General features: G+C 31.7%; 2 protein-coding genes across 2 annotated transcripts; both read left to right on the top strand.

The window, feature by feature from the left end:
- Positions 1-5,041: 5,041 nt before the first annotated feature.
- LOC119603769 (putative aminopeptidase-2) lies at positions 5,042-18,319 on the top strand. The gene is made up of 21 exons (XM_037955937.1): positions 5,042-5,616; positions 7,691-7,849; positions 7,907-8,200; positions 8,263-8,449; positions 8,511-8,755; positions 8,816-9,940; positions 9,999-10,610; positions 10,673-10,831; positions 11,366-11,659; positions 11,725-11,911; positions 11,979-12,226; positions 12,289-13,410; positions 13,469-14,080; positions 14,889-15,047; positions 15,108-15,401; positions 15,465-15,651; positions 15,715-15,962; positions 16,021-17,145; positions 17,208-17,819; positions 17,886-18,102; positions 18,165-18,319. The coding sequence occupies exons 1-20, from the start codon at positions 5,168-5,170 to the stop codon at positions 17,941-17,943; spliced, it is 8,376 nt and encodes a 2,791-aa protein (XP_037811865.1). The 5' UTR covers positions 5,042-5,167; the 3' UTR covers positions 17,944-18,102; positions 18,165-18,319.
- Positions 18,041-20,218, top strand: LOC119603779 (aminopeptidase N). Its single transcript, XM_037955952.1, has 5 exons — positions 18,041-18,102; positions 18,165-18,351; positions 18,414-18,661; positions 18,737-19,861; positions 19,924-20,218. Exons 1-5 carry the CDS (start codon positions 18,041-18,043, stop codon positions 20,216-20,218), a joined length of 1,917 nt encoding a protein of 638 aa, XP_037811880.1.
- The last annotated feature ends 797 nt before the right edge of the window (positions 20,219-21,015 follow it).

Below are 21,015 nucleotides of genomic sequence, written 5' to 3'. Positions count from 1 at the left end.
TGAAATTCTAACTTTTAGGAGATAAAAAAGAGCAAATTTGATAAGAACATAAAACCAAAACTAAACAAGTAAGAGTGTTATATTCGGCTGTGCCGAATCTTGTATACCCACCATCAAAACATTGCCGAAAAGGAATACTTCCTTATAAATAAACTCATTTTCTGAAGGGGACCTTATATGGGGGTAGAGTCAATTATGGACTCATCCTCATAAAATTTATGAAAATGATTTTAGTTCCTATAAAACTTTTTTATGTCGAATTTCATTGCTATATATGCTTCTTAAGGTCAGATATGAGCACTAAAGTCATTTTCTAAAGGGGACCTTATATGGAGGGTAGGGTCAATTATGAACCGATCCTTATAAAATTTTACGAAGAGATTTACGTTCCTATAAAATATGTTCCTGTCGAATTTCACCGCTATAGATGTTTCTTTTAGACAGTTACGAGCGTTAAAGTCATTTTGTGAAGGGGACTTTATATGGGGGTAGGGTCAATTATGGGCCTATTCTTCTAAAATTTTACAAAGAGATTTATGTTCATATAAAACGTGTTGGTGCCGAATTTCACCGATATTGATGCTTCTTTTAACCAGTTATGAGCAATAAAGTAATTTTCTCAAGGGAGCCTTATATGGGGGCTAGGCGAAATCGTGGACCGATATTGCCCATTTTCAATACCAAATAAACTGCATCAACTAAAAGTATCTGTGCAAAATTTCGCTAGCTACTTCCGTTTGGACTTTATCGTGTTTTCAACAGACAAACGGACAGACAGACAGACAGTCAGACAGACGGACGGACATGGCTAGATCGTCTTAGAATCTAATAAGGACCCAGAATATATATACTTTTATGGGTTCTTAGATGGATATTTCAATGTGTTACAAACAGAATGACAAAAACAATATACCCCCCATCTTTTTTGATGGTGGGTATAAAAAGATATGTACAACGAAAATTTAAAACTTATCGTTGTTCTTTTAGAACCTTTTAGGGAGTAATGGGGTAAATGTTGTATTTTGGTACTTATACGTACCCCACGTATGTTTATACCCTACACCAATATAGTGGGAGGGTGTTATGCGTTTAAGCTGATGTTTGTAACACCGAAAAATATTGGTCCTACACCCTACCTATATGTCCATCTGTGTGTCCACTCAAGATAATTTATGAAATTTGAAAGATACTCTTCTTTTGACCCAAGGACGAAGCCTATTGAAAATGGTTAAAATCGGTTCGTTATTTCCTATAGCCCCTATGCAACCGTACCGCACGAATAGGGTTTTTGAGCTCATAAATATGTTAAATGTTCTTGTATCACTTCAAAAATCGGCAGAACTTAGTTTTATATAAGTCTTAATGATACTGCTGATTTTCGTAATGATCGTGCCTCATTTGACCCTTCAGAAAACATTTATATCACGATGATATTCTGCATAAATAACAGATGTAGACGTAAATCCCTCTACCAAAATGTATAATAATAGGACCATATTAACCCACTGCCCCCATATAACCCATCTTTGAGAAAATCCCATTTTTGTCAACAAAGTATTAAATTTTTTCTAAATTAAGGTAAAAATTAAATTATACTTTACTCTTAAAAAGTAATCAAATTTTGTAACATAATCACTGATGTAGGGTATCATATGGTCTGCCAGGCCCGACTATAAAGTTTTGTCACTTTTTCTTTTTTCAACTAGTACTTTTTAAGTTATCTATAATACTGTACCTTGAACCATAAAAATAGAGTACATGAAAATCTCTAAAAGTGAACTTTTCTATATTTTTTATTTTATTTTTTAATTTAGGTCCTATAATCAGACATATAGGACCCTGAAAGGAATGAAAATCTATAAGAGTAAACTTTCAGGTACTCTTTGTTCTTCAACTGGGTACTTTTTATAACAATAAACCTGGAAACATGGACTTAAACACGTTAATGTTCGGTACTTTTCGTTATTCATGTGGTACTTTTTGATTTTCCCCAATATTGAAAATAAATAGAAATATAAAATCAGACATATAGCACCCTGACGTAAAAAAGTCTATAAAAAATTTTGTAGTTTTTTCAAGTATAAAATGGAGTAATTACAATATAGTCTATTCTATAGTCTAATCTTAATTCTAGTGTGTAGTATAGTGTATATTCTAGTCAGTAGTATAGTATATATATATAGTCTAGTCTTTAGTCTAGTCTATAGTCTAGCCTATAGTTTAGTCTATAGTCTAGTCTATAGTCTAGTCTATAGTCTAGTCTATAGTCTAGTCTATAGTCTAGTCTATAGTCTAGTCTATAGTCTAGTCTATAGTCTAGTCTATAGTCTAGTCTATAGTCTAGTCTATAGTCTAGTCTATAGTCTAGTCTATAGTCTAGTCTATAGTCTAGTCTATAGTCTAGTCTATAGTCTAGTCTATAGTCTAGTCTATAGTCTAGTCTATAGTCTAGTCTATATTCTAGTCTATAGTCTAGTCTATAGTCTAGTCTATAGTCTAGTCTATAGTCTAGTCTATAGTCTAGTCTATAGTCTAGTCTATAGTCTAGTCAATAGTCAAGTCTAAATCTGATGGTTTCTGGTGTTTTTTTTTTTTTTTTTTTTTTTTGACATAGAATTTTGGAAAAATATTGGCAACACTGTCCTTAAGCCATGAGACGACGAAAAAATCAAAAATCCATGCAATAGCGAAATAGAGTATAAAAAAAATTTGTTTAATAATGACATTTTCGACATCTATTTTCGCCGTCTAATATTTAAACAAAAAATTATTTTTTCGCCTTAAAATTAATTTTTGAAAGCCTGACGGTATGCCCATTATTTTCATAAATAATTTCCTTAAATAAAGTTATTTTCCTCAGTTTCTAAGCACTAAAATAATAAAATTTACTTTTAGATTATTGCTAACACACGTTTCCATTGATTAAAGAATTAGTATAGAAAATTTTGCTTAACGCACCAATAATTTTGCACACATTTCCAAACAATATTTTCGACATTAACAATTTTGACCAGAAAGCATTGTTATAAAACTTATAATCGCACCAAGTGTGTTTCAATAAAAATAATGATCGCATAATTTTCTATAGAAAAGTTTAATATAAGCAATTTGTGTTACAAAAAAAAATATTGATCTCTGTTTAGCCAAACAAACAAATAAATGCAAAATTTTTAAGGCAAAAATGCATTTTTGCAATATTTTGCATTTGAAAAATGTTGACTTTTCATAGATTTGTTTGCATTTTATTGCTTTTGAGTGGAATATAGCAAAAAGAAGTAAAAGTTATTTTTAAAATTTAGAAAGTGTTGACAAGGGCATATAAAAATCGGCTCATTTATTAGCAGAAAAAAAAAACGTTATGCCGACCGACATCTTGTTTATTGTTTGCTTTTTCAAGTGTTTACGAGTGTATTTGATTAATTTTTTAAACTTTAATCCCCCCATTAATTGTCGTAAATAATAACAGACATTTCGTATGCAATGGAAAATTAAACATTAAGATTAGATTTAGTAAAAATTGACCTGCTTAATTCACCAACAATTAGCACGTCTACATGTCTAGAGAGAATTTAATGTAAGCAGTTAGATAATATCTTTTTGAAAATGTAAACAAAAATCAGTCCAGCATTTTGAATAGATAATAGGGTCTTTAAATTGGCGCTTCAGTTTCCAATTAGAATAGATAACTACCTTTAGGATATCTTATCTTAGAACAAAAAATTAAATCAGTTTAGAATTTTGAATATATAATTGGGCCTTTAAATTGTCGCTTCAGTTTTCAATTAGAAGAGAAAACTGCCTTTAGAAGTAAAGCCAATTATTGACCCTTTTAAAGAGTTACTTACTCCGTAGTATTTCGAATACTAATTTCCTAGAATAATGGCTCAAATGTACATCGATCCTAAAAAGTTTTTAATGATTTTTTTCAAGATCAGAATTTCTTCTTAATATTAACTAATGGACATAGATGGGGCAAAAAGATTGTCCGCGGGACACTCTAATCCACATTCAATGACATTTCAAAATCGGATGAAACTATAGTTTATGGACTGATCATGCATACCACCATAAGAGAATTTGGTAAAGCTAGTTAAAGAGATTGTTTGTCTTAACTGTTTATCCGGAGCGAAACTTGGATAAATGATTCTGAGGACTAAAGTTCCATTTTGGGGGTTAGATTCTAAACGACCTGAAAGATTTGATTCAACACCGACCACTTTCAAGACAGACAGTTGAACATTTCTTAATCGGTGCACCAGGTAATGCCGATTAGTATGCTCTATAAAATATAATCATATGGAAAGATAAACTTTCTTCTTTTTTATTTAAAATCTGATATGAAGGATCAGGTCTGATTTTCAGAATTTTGATCATTTTTCCAATATTTTTGAACCGATTTTGCGGTGGCAAGTCGTAATGTCCAATATCATGTAAAGAATTGCTCACAACTTTGGTGTATGTTAAAAAACTTTCCCGTATATCCGTGGACATGGGGTATTCAACTGTGGCATGGGGTGTTTGATATCTAGACATTTTGTAATCCATGACCTTTATAACATTAAGTTAATGAACATTGTGACACTTTCTGGTGTGCCGTACAAATATGAAAATTCCCGAAACCATGTCTGAAATGATGAGCGAAAATATCTGGGGCCTTTATAAAATGTTCATCAATTCAAATTACTAATTGAATGGCTTTTCATAATGAAATTTAAATAAAATTTAAAAAAAAAAACCTTTACTCATCTAAGTCCTAAAATTAAGCCCCAAGTAGCAATTAATAAACCATATTATTTTATTAACTTTATTTTATAAACAATAAAAGTCCCCCTTTTTAAATGCTAATTAAAATCTTTTTCTATTTATTATTTTCTTAATCTGACAAAAACCAAACTCAAATTTCACTCAAATCGCAAACTTCAATGTATTATATGGACTAACCGACAATTGACTCATTAATCTAATCTCTTATTTGGGTTTGATTAAACTGGAAAAAAATATATAAAAACAACAATTTCTTTAAAAATTCTTAATTAATTTACTTGTTGGATTCGACAGTGAAACAGTATTTAGTTGACTTAATTGTTTCAGAGAGATCGCATGTATTGCTCCCACTAACTTAACACCCTCTCTGTGTGTGTGCGTGCTTGTGTATCGGTTCGGTACAATGGGGGCCGGTAAATTTGTAATATTATTTTCGCTACTGTGCGCGACGGGTTCATTGGCCCAAGAATATCGTTTAACTAAAAATATCATACCCGATTTGTATGACATACATATCAAACCTTATCTGCGTTCGGAAGACGTTAACAAACAGTTTACATTTGATGGTGAAGTCAACATAACACTGCACACAGTTGTCAAGAATTTAAAAGAGATTACACTGCACAAAGATCTCATAGAGATACTTGAGGCACAACTTTACGATGCAAATGGCAAGGTGGTGCAAAAAATAGATAATAAATCTATGAATTATGATGTCAAGACTAATAAACTTTTGTTAAATTTATCTACGTCGTTGGCGGTGAATGAAAGTTATAATTTGTATTTTAAGTATCAGGGTCAGATACGTAACGGCAAGGAGGGTTTTTACCGAGCCACCTATGATAATGTTAAGTAAGTTGTTAAATTAAAAAAAATTGTTTTTTCATATTAATGAAAGTAAATATTTAAATGATTTTAGTACTGGTTTATTTTTTTATGATAAAAAATTTTATTTTCGTAAATATTTTTATGTGCATTTGGTTATCTGGTTATGTTCCAGAATTTTCGCCTAAACTTAGGAACAAAAGGCAATAAACCTCTGATTTAGTATTTTTTTTTTAGTTAAATTTTTAATGAAAATTTCCAAAAAATATTTAAAAATAGATAATTTAATTCTTAGATTTATAAAAAAAAATTATTAGATTTTAAAAATTTTTCAGTGTTTTTATAAAAATTCTTCAAAAATTTTAATTCCTAATCTTTTTAATTTTTATAAAAAAATCACAAAACTTAATGAGTGCTTTTTATTTATTTATTTTTTTTTTATTATTTAAAAGTTAAGAAATTTTCCATAAAAAAATTTAATAAAAATTTGCGTGAGATATAATTTTAGAATAAATTTTTTAAAAAGATTGAAGAAATAGCTGTCTAAAGTCCTTTGGACAATTTCTGCTAGGACCAATAGGTGAAAACTTACACTCATTTCAAATAAACCCTGTATGACTAAAATGTTCAACTTTAAAAGTTGGGTCACTTGTAACGAAATTGCCCATAACAATATAATATAATCGGGATATATCTGAAATATGTAAAATGTTATTTCAGAATTTTTACCTAATCTCACATATGTATTTTGGATTAATTTTTTTGGTTTCAAACAACAAAAATCTCGAAAACAAATCTTATGGAATGATCCAAAATTTGAGTATCGAAGGTATTTTGGGGCCTTTAGATCGTAAAATTGACTTCGTTATCTATAAGGGGATTCAAATTATAATTTATAGGTTCAAAGGTGTCGAAGAGAATATTCTGCTAAATAATTAAAGTCCTAATTGACTCGTGTAGCGAGTAATGTCTCCAATTTATATGGCAAAGACTCGACTAACACGAATCTGTAATATATATTTTTTTAATTATTTTTTTTTTAATTTTCAAAATCATGAGTGTCGGACTAAGGATATTATTTCTGAAATAAATTATCAAAAATTTTAATATCTAAGATTTTTGGGAACCTTAGAAAATAATTAATAAACATAAAGAGGAACAGACAGATATTCGGACATATATATTGTAAAATCGATTTCGTTATCTGTAAGGATTCAGATTATAATATTTATAAGATCGAGGGTGTCGAAGAGAAAATTTTTGCTAAATAATTAAAGTCCTATTAAACTGATATAGCGAGTGATGTCTCAAATTTATATGGCGGGGATTCGACCAACACAAATATGTGATATATTTTTAAAAATAAAGCAAATTTTCAAAATCATGGGTGTTGGACTAGGGATATTATTTCGGCTATTAATTTAGCAACAATAAAGGGGTTTTTCCTTAATAAATATCCTTTAGAGTTTCATTAATATTTGTCACTAAATCGGTCACTAAAGGTAAACATTTATCAACAATTTATCCGTTTTTATACCCTACTCCAGGGTATATTGGGTTTGTGCTGATGTTTGTAACGCAAATAATATTGGTCCTATACCCACCTTAAAGTATACCAATCGGCTTAGAAACATTTTTTGAGTCGAATTTGGTATATGATCTTCTATTGTCCCAGGGACGAAGCCTATTTAAAATGGTTAATATCGGCCCATTATTTCACCTAGCCCCCGTACAACTGAGCCCGACGAATAGGGCTCAATATACTCGTATCTCGACAAAATGCTGCAAAATCAAGTTCTATACTAGCCTTGATGGCCCACATGAATTTTATAATTATAGGGTCTCATTTAGCCCCTACATAAAGCCCCCTTCAAAATTTGACTTAAATGTCCACAATTTTATTCAAGTATATCTGAGGCAAGGTACAATTCAACTTAAATGCTTTATTATAAAAACTAAATCACATTTTATTTTTGTAACAGGTACATATAGGGTATTATATGGTAGGCTTCGCCCGACTATAATTTCTTACTTGTTAAGGACTGCATTTATGAACAAACACCGAATTATTAAAAATCAAAAAAATATCCTAAAATTTCAGTTGGTATGGCATAACACAATTACATAGAATCGATGCTCGCACAGTATTTCCTTGTTTCGATGAGCCCGAATTTAAAGCCAAATTCCGTATGCACATAAGTCGGCCCAACAAATACAGCTCATACTTCAATACACGATTAGAGAGAACTACCAGTGATGAGTAAGTAAAATCTATAAAGATCTTCTAGAAGGAAATTAAATCTAAAATTTTTTTTAGAACCGATTGGTCCACAGATCACTTCGAAGAAACTCCTATAATGTCCAGCTATTTGGTGGCATTTTTGATAAGTGATTTTCAGGCATATGGCAATGAGGATTTAAAAATTATAATGCATTCGAAATATAATGGTAAAACCAATTTTGCCTATGAGGTGGGTTTGAAAGCTTTAGACGCCTTAGATAACTATACACAAATGCCTTATAAATCTATGGGTAATACGATCATGCAAAAAGTCGGTTCTAATCATTTTCCTCATAGTGGTATGGAGAATTGGGGTTTGATTATATATAAGTAAGTAGTTTTTTTATAAATACAGTTAAGAATATTATTAATAATACAAATTTTAACTTAAGGGATTCGGCTTTGGCTCATGAACCCGGCTATACAGATGGTTGGTCCAATAAACAATATACCGTTAGTTTGGTAACACATGAAACTGCTCACATGTGGTTTGGCAATAGTGTAACTCATAAATGGTGGAGTTATTTTTGGTTAAATGAAGCTTTACCGAATTTTTATCAATATTTCTTGGGTCAAGAGGTAAGTTCTTTGATTTAAATCTGTTTTATTTATATTATATAGTTTAATTTAATTCATTTAGATATATCCTGAATATGAATTGGATAAACAGTTTCCTATTAAGGAAATTCATACAGTATTTGATATTGATGCTACTAATAATACACAACCTATGTCTAGTTCCGAGCAATCTATAAATACACCTTTAGAAATTGGTTCAAAATTTAGTGATATAGCTTATTCTAAAGGTGCTATAGTGCGCATGATTAGAAATTTAATGGGTAAAGAGAATTTCGATGCCGCCATAAGAGATTATTTAAAAGAAAAGTAAGTTTAAATTCAATTTCGAAATATACTTTTGATTTAATTTTTAATTATAATTTATAGCCATTTGAAAACCACCGTACCTGAAGATCTTTTTAAACAATTTAAAAAGCATTGGCCCTCAGGTCCCTCGGTAGATTTAGATGAATTTTTCAAAGATTGGACCGAACAAGTGGGCTATCCTATGGTTATTGTTTCAATTAGTCCCACGGGACGTTTTTCGGTAAAACAACAAAGATTTCTGCTGGATCCCTCAGATGGCAGTGATGCTTCCCTAAAATATACCATACCTATTACCTTCAACAATGATCATATGAATGATTTCAACAATTTTGTACCAAAATTCTATTTGACTAAAGATCAAGACGAAAGATTATTTGCTAATGCTGCTCATCACAAGTGGATCGTCGTCAATACCCAACAATCGAATTACTATAGAGTGTTTTATGCCCCTGAATTGTTGCGTGAAATATGTAAAGTTTTAAAGGAATCTCAACACTCGGGTATACATGTTAATAATCGGGCCAGTATGGTTGATGATCTCTTTACCTATGGTCGTATTGGCTTAAAAGGTTACGATGAAGTGTTAGAATTTATGGAATATCTAGCCACTGAAACCGAATATTCTCCTTGGCAAGCAGCTTTTAAAGGTTTCGATACAGTACACCAACGTTTGACTTTGGCCCAACAATATAAATTTTCTAGCTATCTATTTGAACTACTTGATAAGGTATATCAGAAATTGGGTTTTGAAAACTCTAATGATTCTGTATTGGATGTTTACAATCGCAATAAAGTTATCAACTGGCTTTGCAAATATCATCATAAGGATTGTAATGCTCAAGCCCAAAGTATGTTCCGTAAATTTGTAACAACTTATAGAAAACCTAATCCCGATTTCCGAGAAACTTTATATTGTGCTGCTGTGCGTAATGATCAAACAGATATTTATGACAATTTAAAGGAAATGTTTTTAAATCAAAATCAAGCTAGTGAAAAGGAAAAAATCTTACGTGCCCTGGGTTGTACACGTTATTTTGTAGAAGATCACTATGATTTTATATTATCAAATAATGTGGCTGATGACTTAAAAGAATCAGCTCTAAAGAGTTTGTATAGCCAGACTGCCGAAAATATTATAACGGTGTTTAATTTGATGATTGAAAATGTGGAGCAGTTGAAAGAAGCGTAAGTATCTTTTGCTAAATTCTTAATTAAACAAAATTTAAATTTTGTTCGTCTTTAGCTTACAAACCTGGTCCAATACCGCTAATGTAATCAGTGAAATTTCCCAATATTTAACCACTCCAGAGCAATTGGTGTTATTAAAACAATTTACCAAAGAAAAAGGCCATTTATTCGGTACATCGGTAACAATTTTGGAAAATGCCATTAAAACGACCGAAAAGAATTTCTCCTGGGCTAAAACTTATTTAGCAAAGTTCCTCAGTTATCTTACTGTACGTAATGTCAACTATCGTCTAACTAAAGATATTATACCCGATTTATATGACATTCATATTAAACCTTATCTAAGAAGTGAAGATCAAACGAAACAATTTACTTTCGATGGACAAGTTAATATAACATTGCATGCCGTTAAAGAAAGCCTAAACACCATAACTTTGCACACCAATTATATAGACATTTCCGAAGCCATACTTTATGATGATAAAGGCAAGGTTGTGGAAAATATTAATAGTGGTAAAATGCTTTTGGAAACCGTTACCAATAAATTGACTTTATACTTAAACTCAAAACTGGAGGTGTTGACAAATTATACTTTGTATTTCAAGTATCAGGGTGAAATACGTAATGGTACCGAAGGTTTTTTCGGCATTACTTATGACAATATCAAGTAAGTTTAAAATTTTCTTGGATTCGGGAATATTTTTCTTTATTTTAATTCAAAATTTCTAGTTGGTATGGCATAACTCAGTTGCATAGAATTGATGCCCGTTCAGCCTTCCCTTGTTTTGATGAGCCGGAATTTAAGGCCAAATTCCGTATGCATATAAGTCGGCCCAAAGAGTATAATTCTGTTTTCAATACCAGACTAATCGAGTCCACCATAGAGGGGTAAGTTTAAGTTTTAAAATTACTCAGGCCAATAGTATTGATCTGCGCTGAATAAGTATCAGGCCTCAGAATTTCTTCATCACATCTGATTTTTCAAAAATTGTGTAATGAATATTGAAAAACCTCCACTTTAGACCATATTTGAGACCCTTTAGCACTTTTGTTTACAAAGCTTGTCATGTAATCTGAAAATCCCATCTGTCAACTTTAAACTAAAGGTTATATCTTCTTTTCAAGATGTCTTAAATATAAAACCACTTAATACTCAAAAAATAGTTTTTTAGTCTGAAAATCTTGAGGAAAAAAGAAGATATAACAGCGGTCAAACTTTTATTTTAAAGTCGACAGATTGGACTTCCAAATAACATATCAAAGTTAACTTCGCGCTATTATAAAGTCCCAAATATGATCAAAATAAGATTTCTTAATCTTTAAGAGACGATATCTGGAAAACTTTATATAGTGAGGCCAGATTCGGATTCCTTTAGAAAAGTAGACCTTATAAGTAAATTTTTTTATATTTCTTTCCAATAGCAACGATCGTTATGTGGATCATTTCGAGGAGACTCCAGTTATGTCTACCTATTTGGTAGCATTTGTGATAAGTGATTTCGAATCGTATGGCAATGACGATTTAAAAATCATAATGCATTCGAAATTTAATAATAAAACCAATTTTGCCTATGAGGTGGGTTTAAAGGCTTTACAGGGATACGATAACTTTACACAGTTACCCTATAAGTCTTTAGGCAATACGATCATGCAAAAAGTCGGTTCACCTAGTTTCCCTCACAGTGGCATGGAAAATTGGGGTTTAGTTATATACAAGTAAGTGTTGGCAATAAAATTTATTTGATTTAATAATTTTGATTCTTAAATTTCTCTGCTAAAAGGGATTCTGTATTGGCTCATGAATCGGGCTACACCGATGGCTGGTCCGATAAACAATACACGGTTAGTTTGTTGGTTCACGAAACCGCTCACATGTGGTTCGGTAATAGTGTAACACATAAATGGTGGAGTTATTTTTGGTTAAATGAAGCCTTTGCTCGTTATTATCAATATTTTATGGGTCAAGAGGTAAATAACAAAAACAATATTTAATGAAAAAGTAAATAATTTAAATACTTTGTGTTACTTTTTACAGCTTTACCCTGAATATGAATTTGATCAACAATTTGTGGTCAATCAGCTACAAATGATATTTGAGGTAGATGCTACCAATAGTACCCAACCCTTGACCAGTCTTGAGGAATCTGTTAATACACCCATTGAAATTGGTGACAAATTTAGTAGTATTGCTTATGCCAAGGGAGCCTCCATATTGCGCATGTTTAAAAATTTAATGGGTAAAACTAATTTTGATAATGCCATTAGGGAATATCTAAAAGAAAAGTAAGTTTTATATTTTTCAAATTATATAAACTGATTTTTAATAAAATATCTCTTACCCATAGCCACTTGCAAACCACTGTACCCGAAGACTTCTTTAGAGCCTTGAAAAAACACTGGCCTTCGGGACATAATGTAAACTTGGATGAATTTTTCACAGATTGGACTGAACAAGAAGGTTATCCCATGGTTTTGGTATCGGCCGTTAATGGCAGATATTCTCTAAAACAGCAAAGATTTTTACTAGATCCGCAAGATGGCAGTGATGCCTCCATAAGATATACCCTACCAATTACCTTTACCCATGATAAAATGAGTGATTTTACAAATCTAACACCTAAATTCTATTTGAGTAAGTCCCAATCGGAAAAGGTATTTGGTAATATTAATCCTCATCGTTGGATGATGGTTAATATGCAACAATCCAATTATTATCGGGTATTCTACGATGATCACTTGTTGGAGAAACTACGTATAGCCTTTAAAGAAATTAATTTCTCACGTATTCATGTAAACAATCGTGCCAGCATGGTGGATGATCTTTTGACATTTGCCCGTGCCGGTCTAAGGGGTTACGATGAGGTTTTACACTTTTTGGAATATTTAGCTGCAGAAACGGAATATTTACCCTGGCAGTCCGCTTTTAAGAATTTTGATCTTTTATATCAACGTTTAACTTTGGCTCAACATGATAAATTTTCCTCCTACTTATTTGAAATTCTAGACAAAGTTTATCTTAAACTGGGCTTTGAGAAATCAAATGATTCGATTTTAGATGTCTTTAATCGCAATAAAGTTATCAGCTGGCTTTGCAAATATCATCATGAGGATTGTAATACTCAAGCTCAAAAAATATTCCGTTCTCATTTGTTAGCCAATACCAAACCAACAACCGATTTTCGCGAAACTCTATATTGTGCCGCTGTACGTAATGATAATACCGATATTTATGGTAATTTAAAGGAAATGTTTTTGCAACAAAAATTAGCTAGTGAAAAGGAAAAAATCTTGCGTGCCATGGGTTGTACCCGGTTTTATGTAAAACAGCATTTTGATTTTATATTATCAATTAATGTAGCTAACGAATTAAAGGCCATAGGTTTAAAGGGCTTATACAGTCAAACTCCTGAAAATATTATTCCCGTATTTAACTTGATTATTGAAAATATCGAACAGTTGTCGGAAAGGTAAGTTTTTTTTCAAAGAAAGCCTAAACACATTAATACTTTCTTCTCGTTTTTATAGTATGCAAGCATGGTCCACCACTGCTTCGGTAATTGAAGACATTTCTCTGTATTTAACCAATCCCGAGCAATTATCTTTATTAAAACAATTTACTCAAGAAAAGGGACATTTATTCGGTACATCGGTTAATATTTTGGAGAATGCTATTAAAAATGTTGAAAAGAATTTCAATTGGTCGGCTTTACATTTGGGAAAATTGCTTAATTATCTTACACTACGTAAAGTTGAATATCGTCTAACTAAGGAGATTACGCCCGTGGTATATGATATCTACATTAAACCCTACCTCAAGCAAAAAGATGGTGCTAAACAATTTACCTTTGATGGTGAAGTCAATATAACTTTACGGGCTAGTGACAAGAATCTTAGAAAAATTATCTTGCACAAAGATTATATTGATATTTTGGAGGCGAAGTTGTATGATGCTGAAGGAAAATTGATTGAAAATATTTATAGTGGATCTATGCTCTATGAATCTTTAACTGACAAGCTTACCGTGTATTTATTAATGCCTTTGGAGGTGAATACTTCATATACCTTGTACTTTAAATATCAGGGTCAGATACGCAGTGGTTTGGCGGGAGTTTTCCGAGCCACTTATGATAATGTCAAGTAAGTTGAAAGAATTATATCAGTTTCATTCTAAATATAGATTTTAATTATCTCCTTTATAAATTCATGTTACTGATTCCTATTACTAGTCTGATATAAGAGGTTTTGAAAATATATAGATAACACAAGTCAACAAAATTTTTTAAAAGTATAATTTTTAGAGTATAATTTTTCCGTCATATCAGTTTTTCGAGATAAGGCCATTTTCGAAATATTATAATAGCCCGAATACATCTTTATATATAAAATTGTTTATATCATCTTAAATTCCAATCTGCCGACTTTAAAATAAAGGTTTAACCTCTATAACATACTTATTTATCCTTCTTCGAGATATCTTCAGAGATCTACCGAGATCTCAGCAAATATTTAAAAAGTATTTTTATGGGAATTTTCAGTTTTGATACAATTATAGTTGTATCAAGATTTATGTTAATATATCTCTAAGGAAAATGAAGATATTACAAAAGTCGAAACTTTATTTTAAAATCGACAATGACATAACAGATTTTCTAAATAAAGGAGTCTTAATGCTGTTATCATGTCTGAAATATAACCAAAAACGAAATCTTTCAATATTTGGGGGCACGGTATCTCGAATACCTAAAGTTGTTCAGAAATTCAAAATTTGGATTTAAAGGAGCTCAATTCTTTAGAAATGAATAGTTAGGTTAATATGGGTTAAGAAATTGACCTGTGTAACCAATACCTACAAAACTTGGCTAGGTAAACCGATTTACTATATTATAATCTGTAAATCCTTACAGTACTGATATTACTTATATATCGTTTTGGATTATGATTTCAGTTGGTATGGAATAACCCAGTTACAAAGAATTGATGCCAGAACAGCTTTTCCCTGCTTTGATGAGCCCGAATTTAAGGCCAAATTCCGTATGAATATAAATCGGCCCAATGAGTATAAATCCTACTTCAATACACGCCTAATAAAGTCTACAAATGATGGGTAAGTTCAAACTCAAAACTATTCCAAAAAAATATTCTATTATAATTTTTTTATTTTCAGAAACAATAACTCTATTGATCATTTTGAAGAAACTCCTCTCATGTCAACATACTTAGTAGCATTCATCATCAGTGATTTTGAAACTCAAGGAGAAGAGGATTTCAAACTTATTATGCATTCAAAATTCCATAATAAAACCAATTTCGCCTATGAGGTAGCTAAGAAGATCTTAAAGGCTTATGATAACTACACACAACTACCTTATAAATCTTTGGGTAATTCGATTATGCAGAAAGCGGGATCACCACGTTTCCCTCATAATGGTATGGAGAATTGGGGTTTAGTTATTTACAAGTAAGTTTTCAACATAAAATCGCAAAATTAACTTAAATATAATGATATATTTTCCTTAAAAAGGGACTCAGTACTGGCTCATGAACCTGGTTATACAGATGGTTGGTCTGACAAAGAATACACTTTAACTATATTGGCTCATGAGACCTCCCACATGTGGTTCGGTAATAGTGTAACATTTAAATGGTGGAGTTATTTCTGGTTAAATGAAGCTTTTGCCCGTTATTATCAATATTTCTTGGCACATGAGGTAAATTTCAAAATTTTGGATTGGATTTTATTCAATTTCTAAAGAAATCTAAACTTTTTACAGTTATATCCCGAATATGAATTAGACAAACAATTCACTGTAAAACAAGTTCAACTTATATTTGCTACCGATGCTACAAATAGTACACAACCTTTAAGCAGTCTTGAGGAAACGATAAATACTCCTAAAGAAATTGGTTATAAATTCAGTGGTATTACTTATGCCAAGGGAGCCGCTATAGTGCGCATGTTTGCCAATATAATGGGTAAAGAGAAATTCGATCAAGCTGTTAGAGAGTACTTAAAAGAGAAGTGAGTAGAAAAAAATAGGAAAGTGAGTAGAAAAAAATTTAATATTTTCTCTCCACAGCCACCTGAAGAACGTGGTACCCGAGGATTTATTCAAATATTTGAAAAAACATTGGCCCAAGGAACACAAAGTAGATTTGGATGCATTATTTAAAGATTGGACCGAACAAGTGGGTTATCCAGTGGTGACAGTATCAGCCAGTCCTAGTGGTAGATTTACTCTGAGACAAAAACGATTTTTACTAGATCCCCATGATGGTAGTGATGCCTCCCTGAGATATACCATACCCATAACCTTTAACAATGATATGAAGAATAATTACACAGAATTCACACCAAAATTCTATTTCAATAAAACCCTAGAGGAAGTGGCTTTCGGTAATACGGCTCATCATGATTGGGTTATAGTGAATACACAACAATCCAATTATTATCGTGTATTCTACGAAGCCGATCTTCAAAAGAATTTACGTAAAGCATTCGAACAAGTTAATCATTCGGGCATACATGTTAGCAATCGTGCTAGTGTTGTGGATGATCTTTTTGCTTTTGCTCAAATTGGTATGAAAGGCTATGATAAACTATTGGACTTTATGGAATATTTGTCTACCGAAACAGAGTACACACCTTGGTATGCCGCTTTTAAGGGATTCGATTACCTATATCAACGTATGACTTTGGCTCAACATGATAAATTTGCTGCTTATCTTGGGGAAGTAATGGACAAAGTCTATCAGAAATTGGGCTTTGAAAATTCTCAAGATACTGTTTTAGATGTCTATAATCGCAATAATGTTATCAGCTGGCTTTGTAAATATCATCATAAAGATTGTAATGCTCAAGCTCAGCAAATATTCCGTTTACATTTGTCGGCCAACACCAAGCCATCTCCCGATTTCCGGGAAACTTTATATTGTTCAGCCTGTCGCAATGATCAAACAGATATTTATGCAAATCTGAAGAAAATGTTTGTTAAAGAGGAATTAATTAGTGAAAAAGAAAAGATTTTACGTGCCATGGGTTGTACACGTTATTATGTGGCAGAGCAGTATACGTTCTTATTGTCCAGTAATGTTTCTGTGGAATTGAAAACTATGGGTTTGAAAAATTTATACTCTCAAACTCCAGAAAATATTATGCCGGTGTTTAAGCTGATAATCGAAAATGTTGAGCAACTGCAAGAAGCGTAAGTTTATAATTGAATATATTTAAAAATAATCAAATATTTAGGTTTATTTTTCTATTTAGTTTGCAAAGCTGGTCCACCACCGCTGAGGTTATACGGGAAATTTCCAACTATTTAACCACCCAAGAGCAATTGTTACTTTTAAAACAATTTACCCAAGACAAAACCGCTGAATTTGGAACATCCATTAACATTTTGCAAGATGCCATTGCAAACACCGAAAGCAATTTAAAATGGTCGGCTACACATTTGGGAAATATGATACGTTATCTGAATAATCGTAAACCTCAATATCGTTTAACTAAGGAAGTACTTCCCGATGTATATGATATTTATATCAAACCCTATCTTCAAAATGAAGATGCTGCTAAACAATTTACTTTTGATGCTGAAGTTAATATCACCCTTCATGCTGTTGAAGGCAATATTAGAAAGATTACTTTACACAAAGATTATATTGACATTCTGGAAGCAGTACTTTATGATTCTAAAGGAAATATTGTGGAAAATATACAGGAAGAAGCTTTACTATATGAACCCCTTACAGATAAGCTAACGGTTTATTTGTCTAAGGATTTGGAGAAGAATAAAAAGTATACTTTATACTTAAAGTATCAGGGACAGATACGTAATGGTTTAGCTGGAGTTTTTCGTGCCACTTATGATAATGTCAAGTAAGTTGGAAGATGTAAAAAAAGTTAAAAAAAGTAAAATTTTTAATAAAATTACTCATTTCATAGTTGGTATGGTATAACCCAATTACAAAGAAATTATCATGCATTCGAAATTCAATGGTAAAACCAATTTTGCTTTTGATGTTGGACACAAAACATTAGAGGCCTATGATAGTTATACCCAACTGCCTTATAAATCTTTGGGCAATTCTTTAATGCAAATGGCTGGTTCCACACGTTTTCCTCACAATGGCATGGAGAATTGGGGTCTAGTTATATACCAGTAAGTTCTAACAGTATTTCATTCATATCCATCTAATGGCCACTAATTATTGTTACTTTTAGTGATTCTGTTTTGGCTCAAGAACCCGGTTATACAGATGGTTGGTCCGATAAACAATATGCTTTAACTATTTTGGCTCATGAAACTTCTCACATGTGGTTTGGCAATAGTGTTACCTTTAAATGGTGGAACTATTTCTGGTTGAATGAAGCTTTTGCCCGTTATTATGAATATTTCATGGCCCATGAGGTAATTAATAATTTTTATAAATTTTTTATGAATTTTTGCTAAAATTTTAACTGTTTTTGCAGTTGTATCCCGAATATGAATTGGACAAACAATTCACTGTTAAGCAAGTTCAACTTATATTTGGAACAGATGCTACTAATAATACTCAACCCTTGACTAGTCTTGAGGAAACGATTAATACCCCCAGTGAAATTGGTTACAAATTCAGCGGTATTACTTATGCCAAGGGAGCAGCTGTCCTGCGCATGTTTGCCAATATAATGGGTAAAACGAATTTCGATCAAGCTGTCAGAGAGTACTTGAAGGAAAAGTAAGTAAATTATCACATAAGAATACTAATTAAATTATCTAAATTATAAACTTAATTAATTTCTTTCTATAACAGCCACTTGAAGAACGTAGTGCCCGAAGATTTATTCAAATATCTGAAAAAACATTGGCCCAAAGACCACCAAGTAGACTTGGATGAATTATTTAAAGATTGGACCGAACAAGTGGGCTATCCAGTAGTGACAGTAACTGCCAGTCCTAGTGGTAGATTTACACTGAAACAAAAACGATTTTTACTAGATCCCAATGATGGTAGTGATGCCTCCCTGAGATATACCATACCCATAACCTTTAACAATGATATGAAAACCAATTATACAGAATTCACACCCAAATTCTATTTCAATAAAACTCTAGAGGAAGTCGCTTTTGGTAATACTGCTCATCACGATTGGGTCATAGTAAATACACAACAATCCAACTATTATCGAGTTTTCTACGAAGCTAAACTTCAGAGACACTTGCGTATAGCTTTTGAACAGGAAAATCATTCGGGCATACATGTCAGCAATCGTGCTAGTGTAATTGATGATCTTTTCACTTTCGGTCTTGTGGGCCTTAAGGGTTATGATGAAATTTTTGAATTTATGGAATATTTAGCTACAGAAACTGAGTACACACCCTGGTATGCAGCCTTCAAAGGTTTTAATAACGTGTATGTACGTTTGACCTTAGAACAACATAAAGAATTTGGCAAATTTTTAATTGAAGTACTCGATAAGGTTTATAAAAAACTAGGATTTGAAAATCCTAATGATACTATTTTGGATGTCTATAATCGCAATAAAGTTATTAGTTGGCTTTGTAGATATCATCATGAAGATTGTAATGCTCAAGCCGTACTTAAATTAAATGAGTACTTAACGGCCAACACCAAGCCATCGCCTGATTTCCGAGAAGCTTTATATTGTGCTGCTAATCGTAATGATGCTCTCAATATTTATGATAGTCTCTTAAGAATGTTTAACGAAGAGGAATTGATGAGTGAAAAGGAAAAGATTTTACGGGCCATGGGTTGCACACGTTATCTGGTTAAGTCACATTATGAATTTATATTGTCAGATAACGTTCCTCAGGAGCTAAAAACCACAGGTTTAAGTAGTTTGTATAATCAAACTCCTGAAAATATAAAAACAGTATTTCAACTAATGACCGATAATGTGGAGGAACTAGAAGAAGCGTAAGTTTAAAATACTAATCTAGATAAGAAAATATTATTAATGTTAACATATTTCTCTTTAGTTTACAAAGCTGGTCCACCACTGCTGACGTAATCAGTGGTATTTCCAATTATTTAACCACTCAAGAGGAACTGAACATGTTGCTACACTTTACTAATGAAAAGGGTCATCTCTTTGGCTCATCAATTAGGACTTTGGAAAATGCCATTACTTCTACTGAAAACAATCTTAAATGGGCCGGTTCACATTTGGGCAAATTGTTTTCGTATCTCGATGGACGTAATAGTGCAACCACTACTACAGCAGCCCTATTTTTAATACCCCTCTCCTTGATAACATTGCTAATGTTTATGTAAATTAAATTTAATTTTAATAGATTTTTTCCCATACACTCTATTGAAATTGCCGCAATTATGCAAAATTACAGTAATTAAATTAAAACGAAATGTATTATAACGAAGTGCCATATGAATATTTCGTATAACGTAATGAAATTATGCAAATAAAAATGTATTGTAAATTAATACTTAAAATAGTGCCATATTTTTAAAAACTAATAGAAAATGTAAATAAATTATAGCTTAAAGTATTTCAAAATACCATGGTTTGCATTTTTTAGGATCAATATAATTATCATTAAGTATTTTCAAAGGGTTAATTAATAATTTGGATCAAATGAAATATTTTCAGCGTTTACATAATATGTAAATATATTATATTGATTACTAGCTATACCCAGTGTGCTTTGCTACCCTAAAAGGAATATGTATAAATAAATACCAGATTTATTATATGTTACATATAAAAGATGTCAAGCAAATTATTGCAAGTTCGCCAGTTTCTATCTATCGCCAATTTCTATCTATCTACAAAAAATTTGAATAATATAAGAGTTTCCAAGATGCACGAAATTTTGTATTTAATTCATATATGTGGTGCCAAGCCCCCCATTGAAAGTCCGCCCCTTATTCTCTAAATGTTCACATGAATGTCAAAGTTCTTCATGTAAAATTTTAAGATTCTAGCTCTAATAGTTTCTCAGATATACGAATTTAATTCATGTGGGGGCTTCAAGCCCCCCGGATGAAAGTCCGCCCTTTTTCCTCCAAAATATTCAGATGATTATTAAAATAATTTGTTCAAAATTTGAAGA

Source organism: Lucilia sericata, unplaced genomic scaffold (genome assembly GCF_015586225.1).
Source record: "Lucilia sericata isolate MDLA Ls3-8-SP2 unplaced genomic scaffold, ASM1558622v1 Contig000335F_arrow, whole genome shotgun sequence".
In the NCBI taxonomy this organism is placed as follows: Eukaryota; Metazoa; Arthropoda; class Insecta; order Diptera; family Calliphoridae; genus Lucilia; species Lucilia sericata.
The sequence above is the reverse complement of the archived record's forward strand: the minus strand, read 5'-3'. Positions and strand labels throughout refer to the sequence as shown.

What these genes read in the sequence shown, in the direction of transcription:
- LOC119603769 (XM_037955937.1), top strand. Translation starts at nt 5,168, where the DNA reads ATGGGGGCCGGTAAATTTGTAATATTATTTTCGCTACTGTGCGCGACG. An exon ending in GTGGAGCAGTTGAAAGAAGC is followed by an intron (nt 9,941 to 9,998) that starts GTAAGTATCTTT and finishes GTTCGTCTTTAG; the next exon opens with CTTACAAACCTGGTCCAATA. An exon ending in GTTGAGCAACTGCAAGAAGC is followed by an intron (nt 17,146 to 17,207) that starts GTAAGTTTATAA and finishes TTTTCTATTTAG; the next exon opens with TTTGCAAAGCTGGTCCACCA.
- LOC119603779 (XM_037955952.1), top strand. Translation starts at nt 18,041, where the DNA reads ATGGCTGGTTCCACACGTTTTCCTCACAATGGCATGGAGAATTGGGGT. An exon ending in TGGGGTCTAGTTATATACCA is followed by an intron (nt 18,103 to 18,164) that starts GTAAGTTCTAAC and finishes TGTTACTTTTAG; the next exon opens with TGATTCTGTTTTGGCTCAAG. An exon ending in AATATTTCATGGCCCATGAG is followed by an intron (nt 18,352 to 18,413) that starts GTAATTAATAAT and finishes CTGTTTTTGCAG; the next exon opens with TTGTATCCCGAATATGAATT.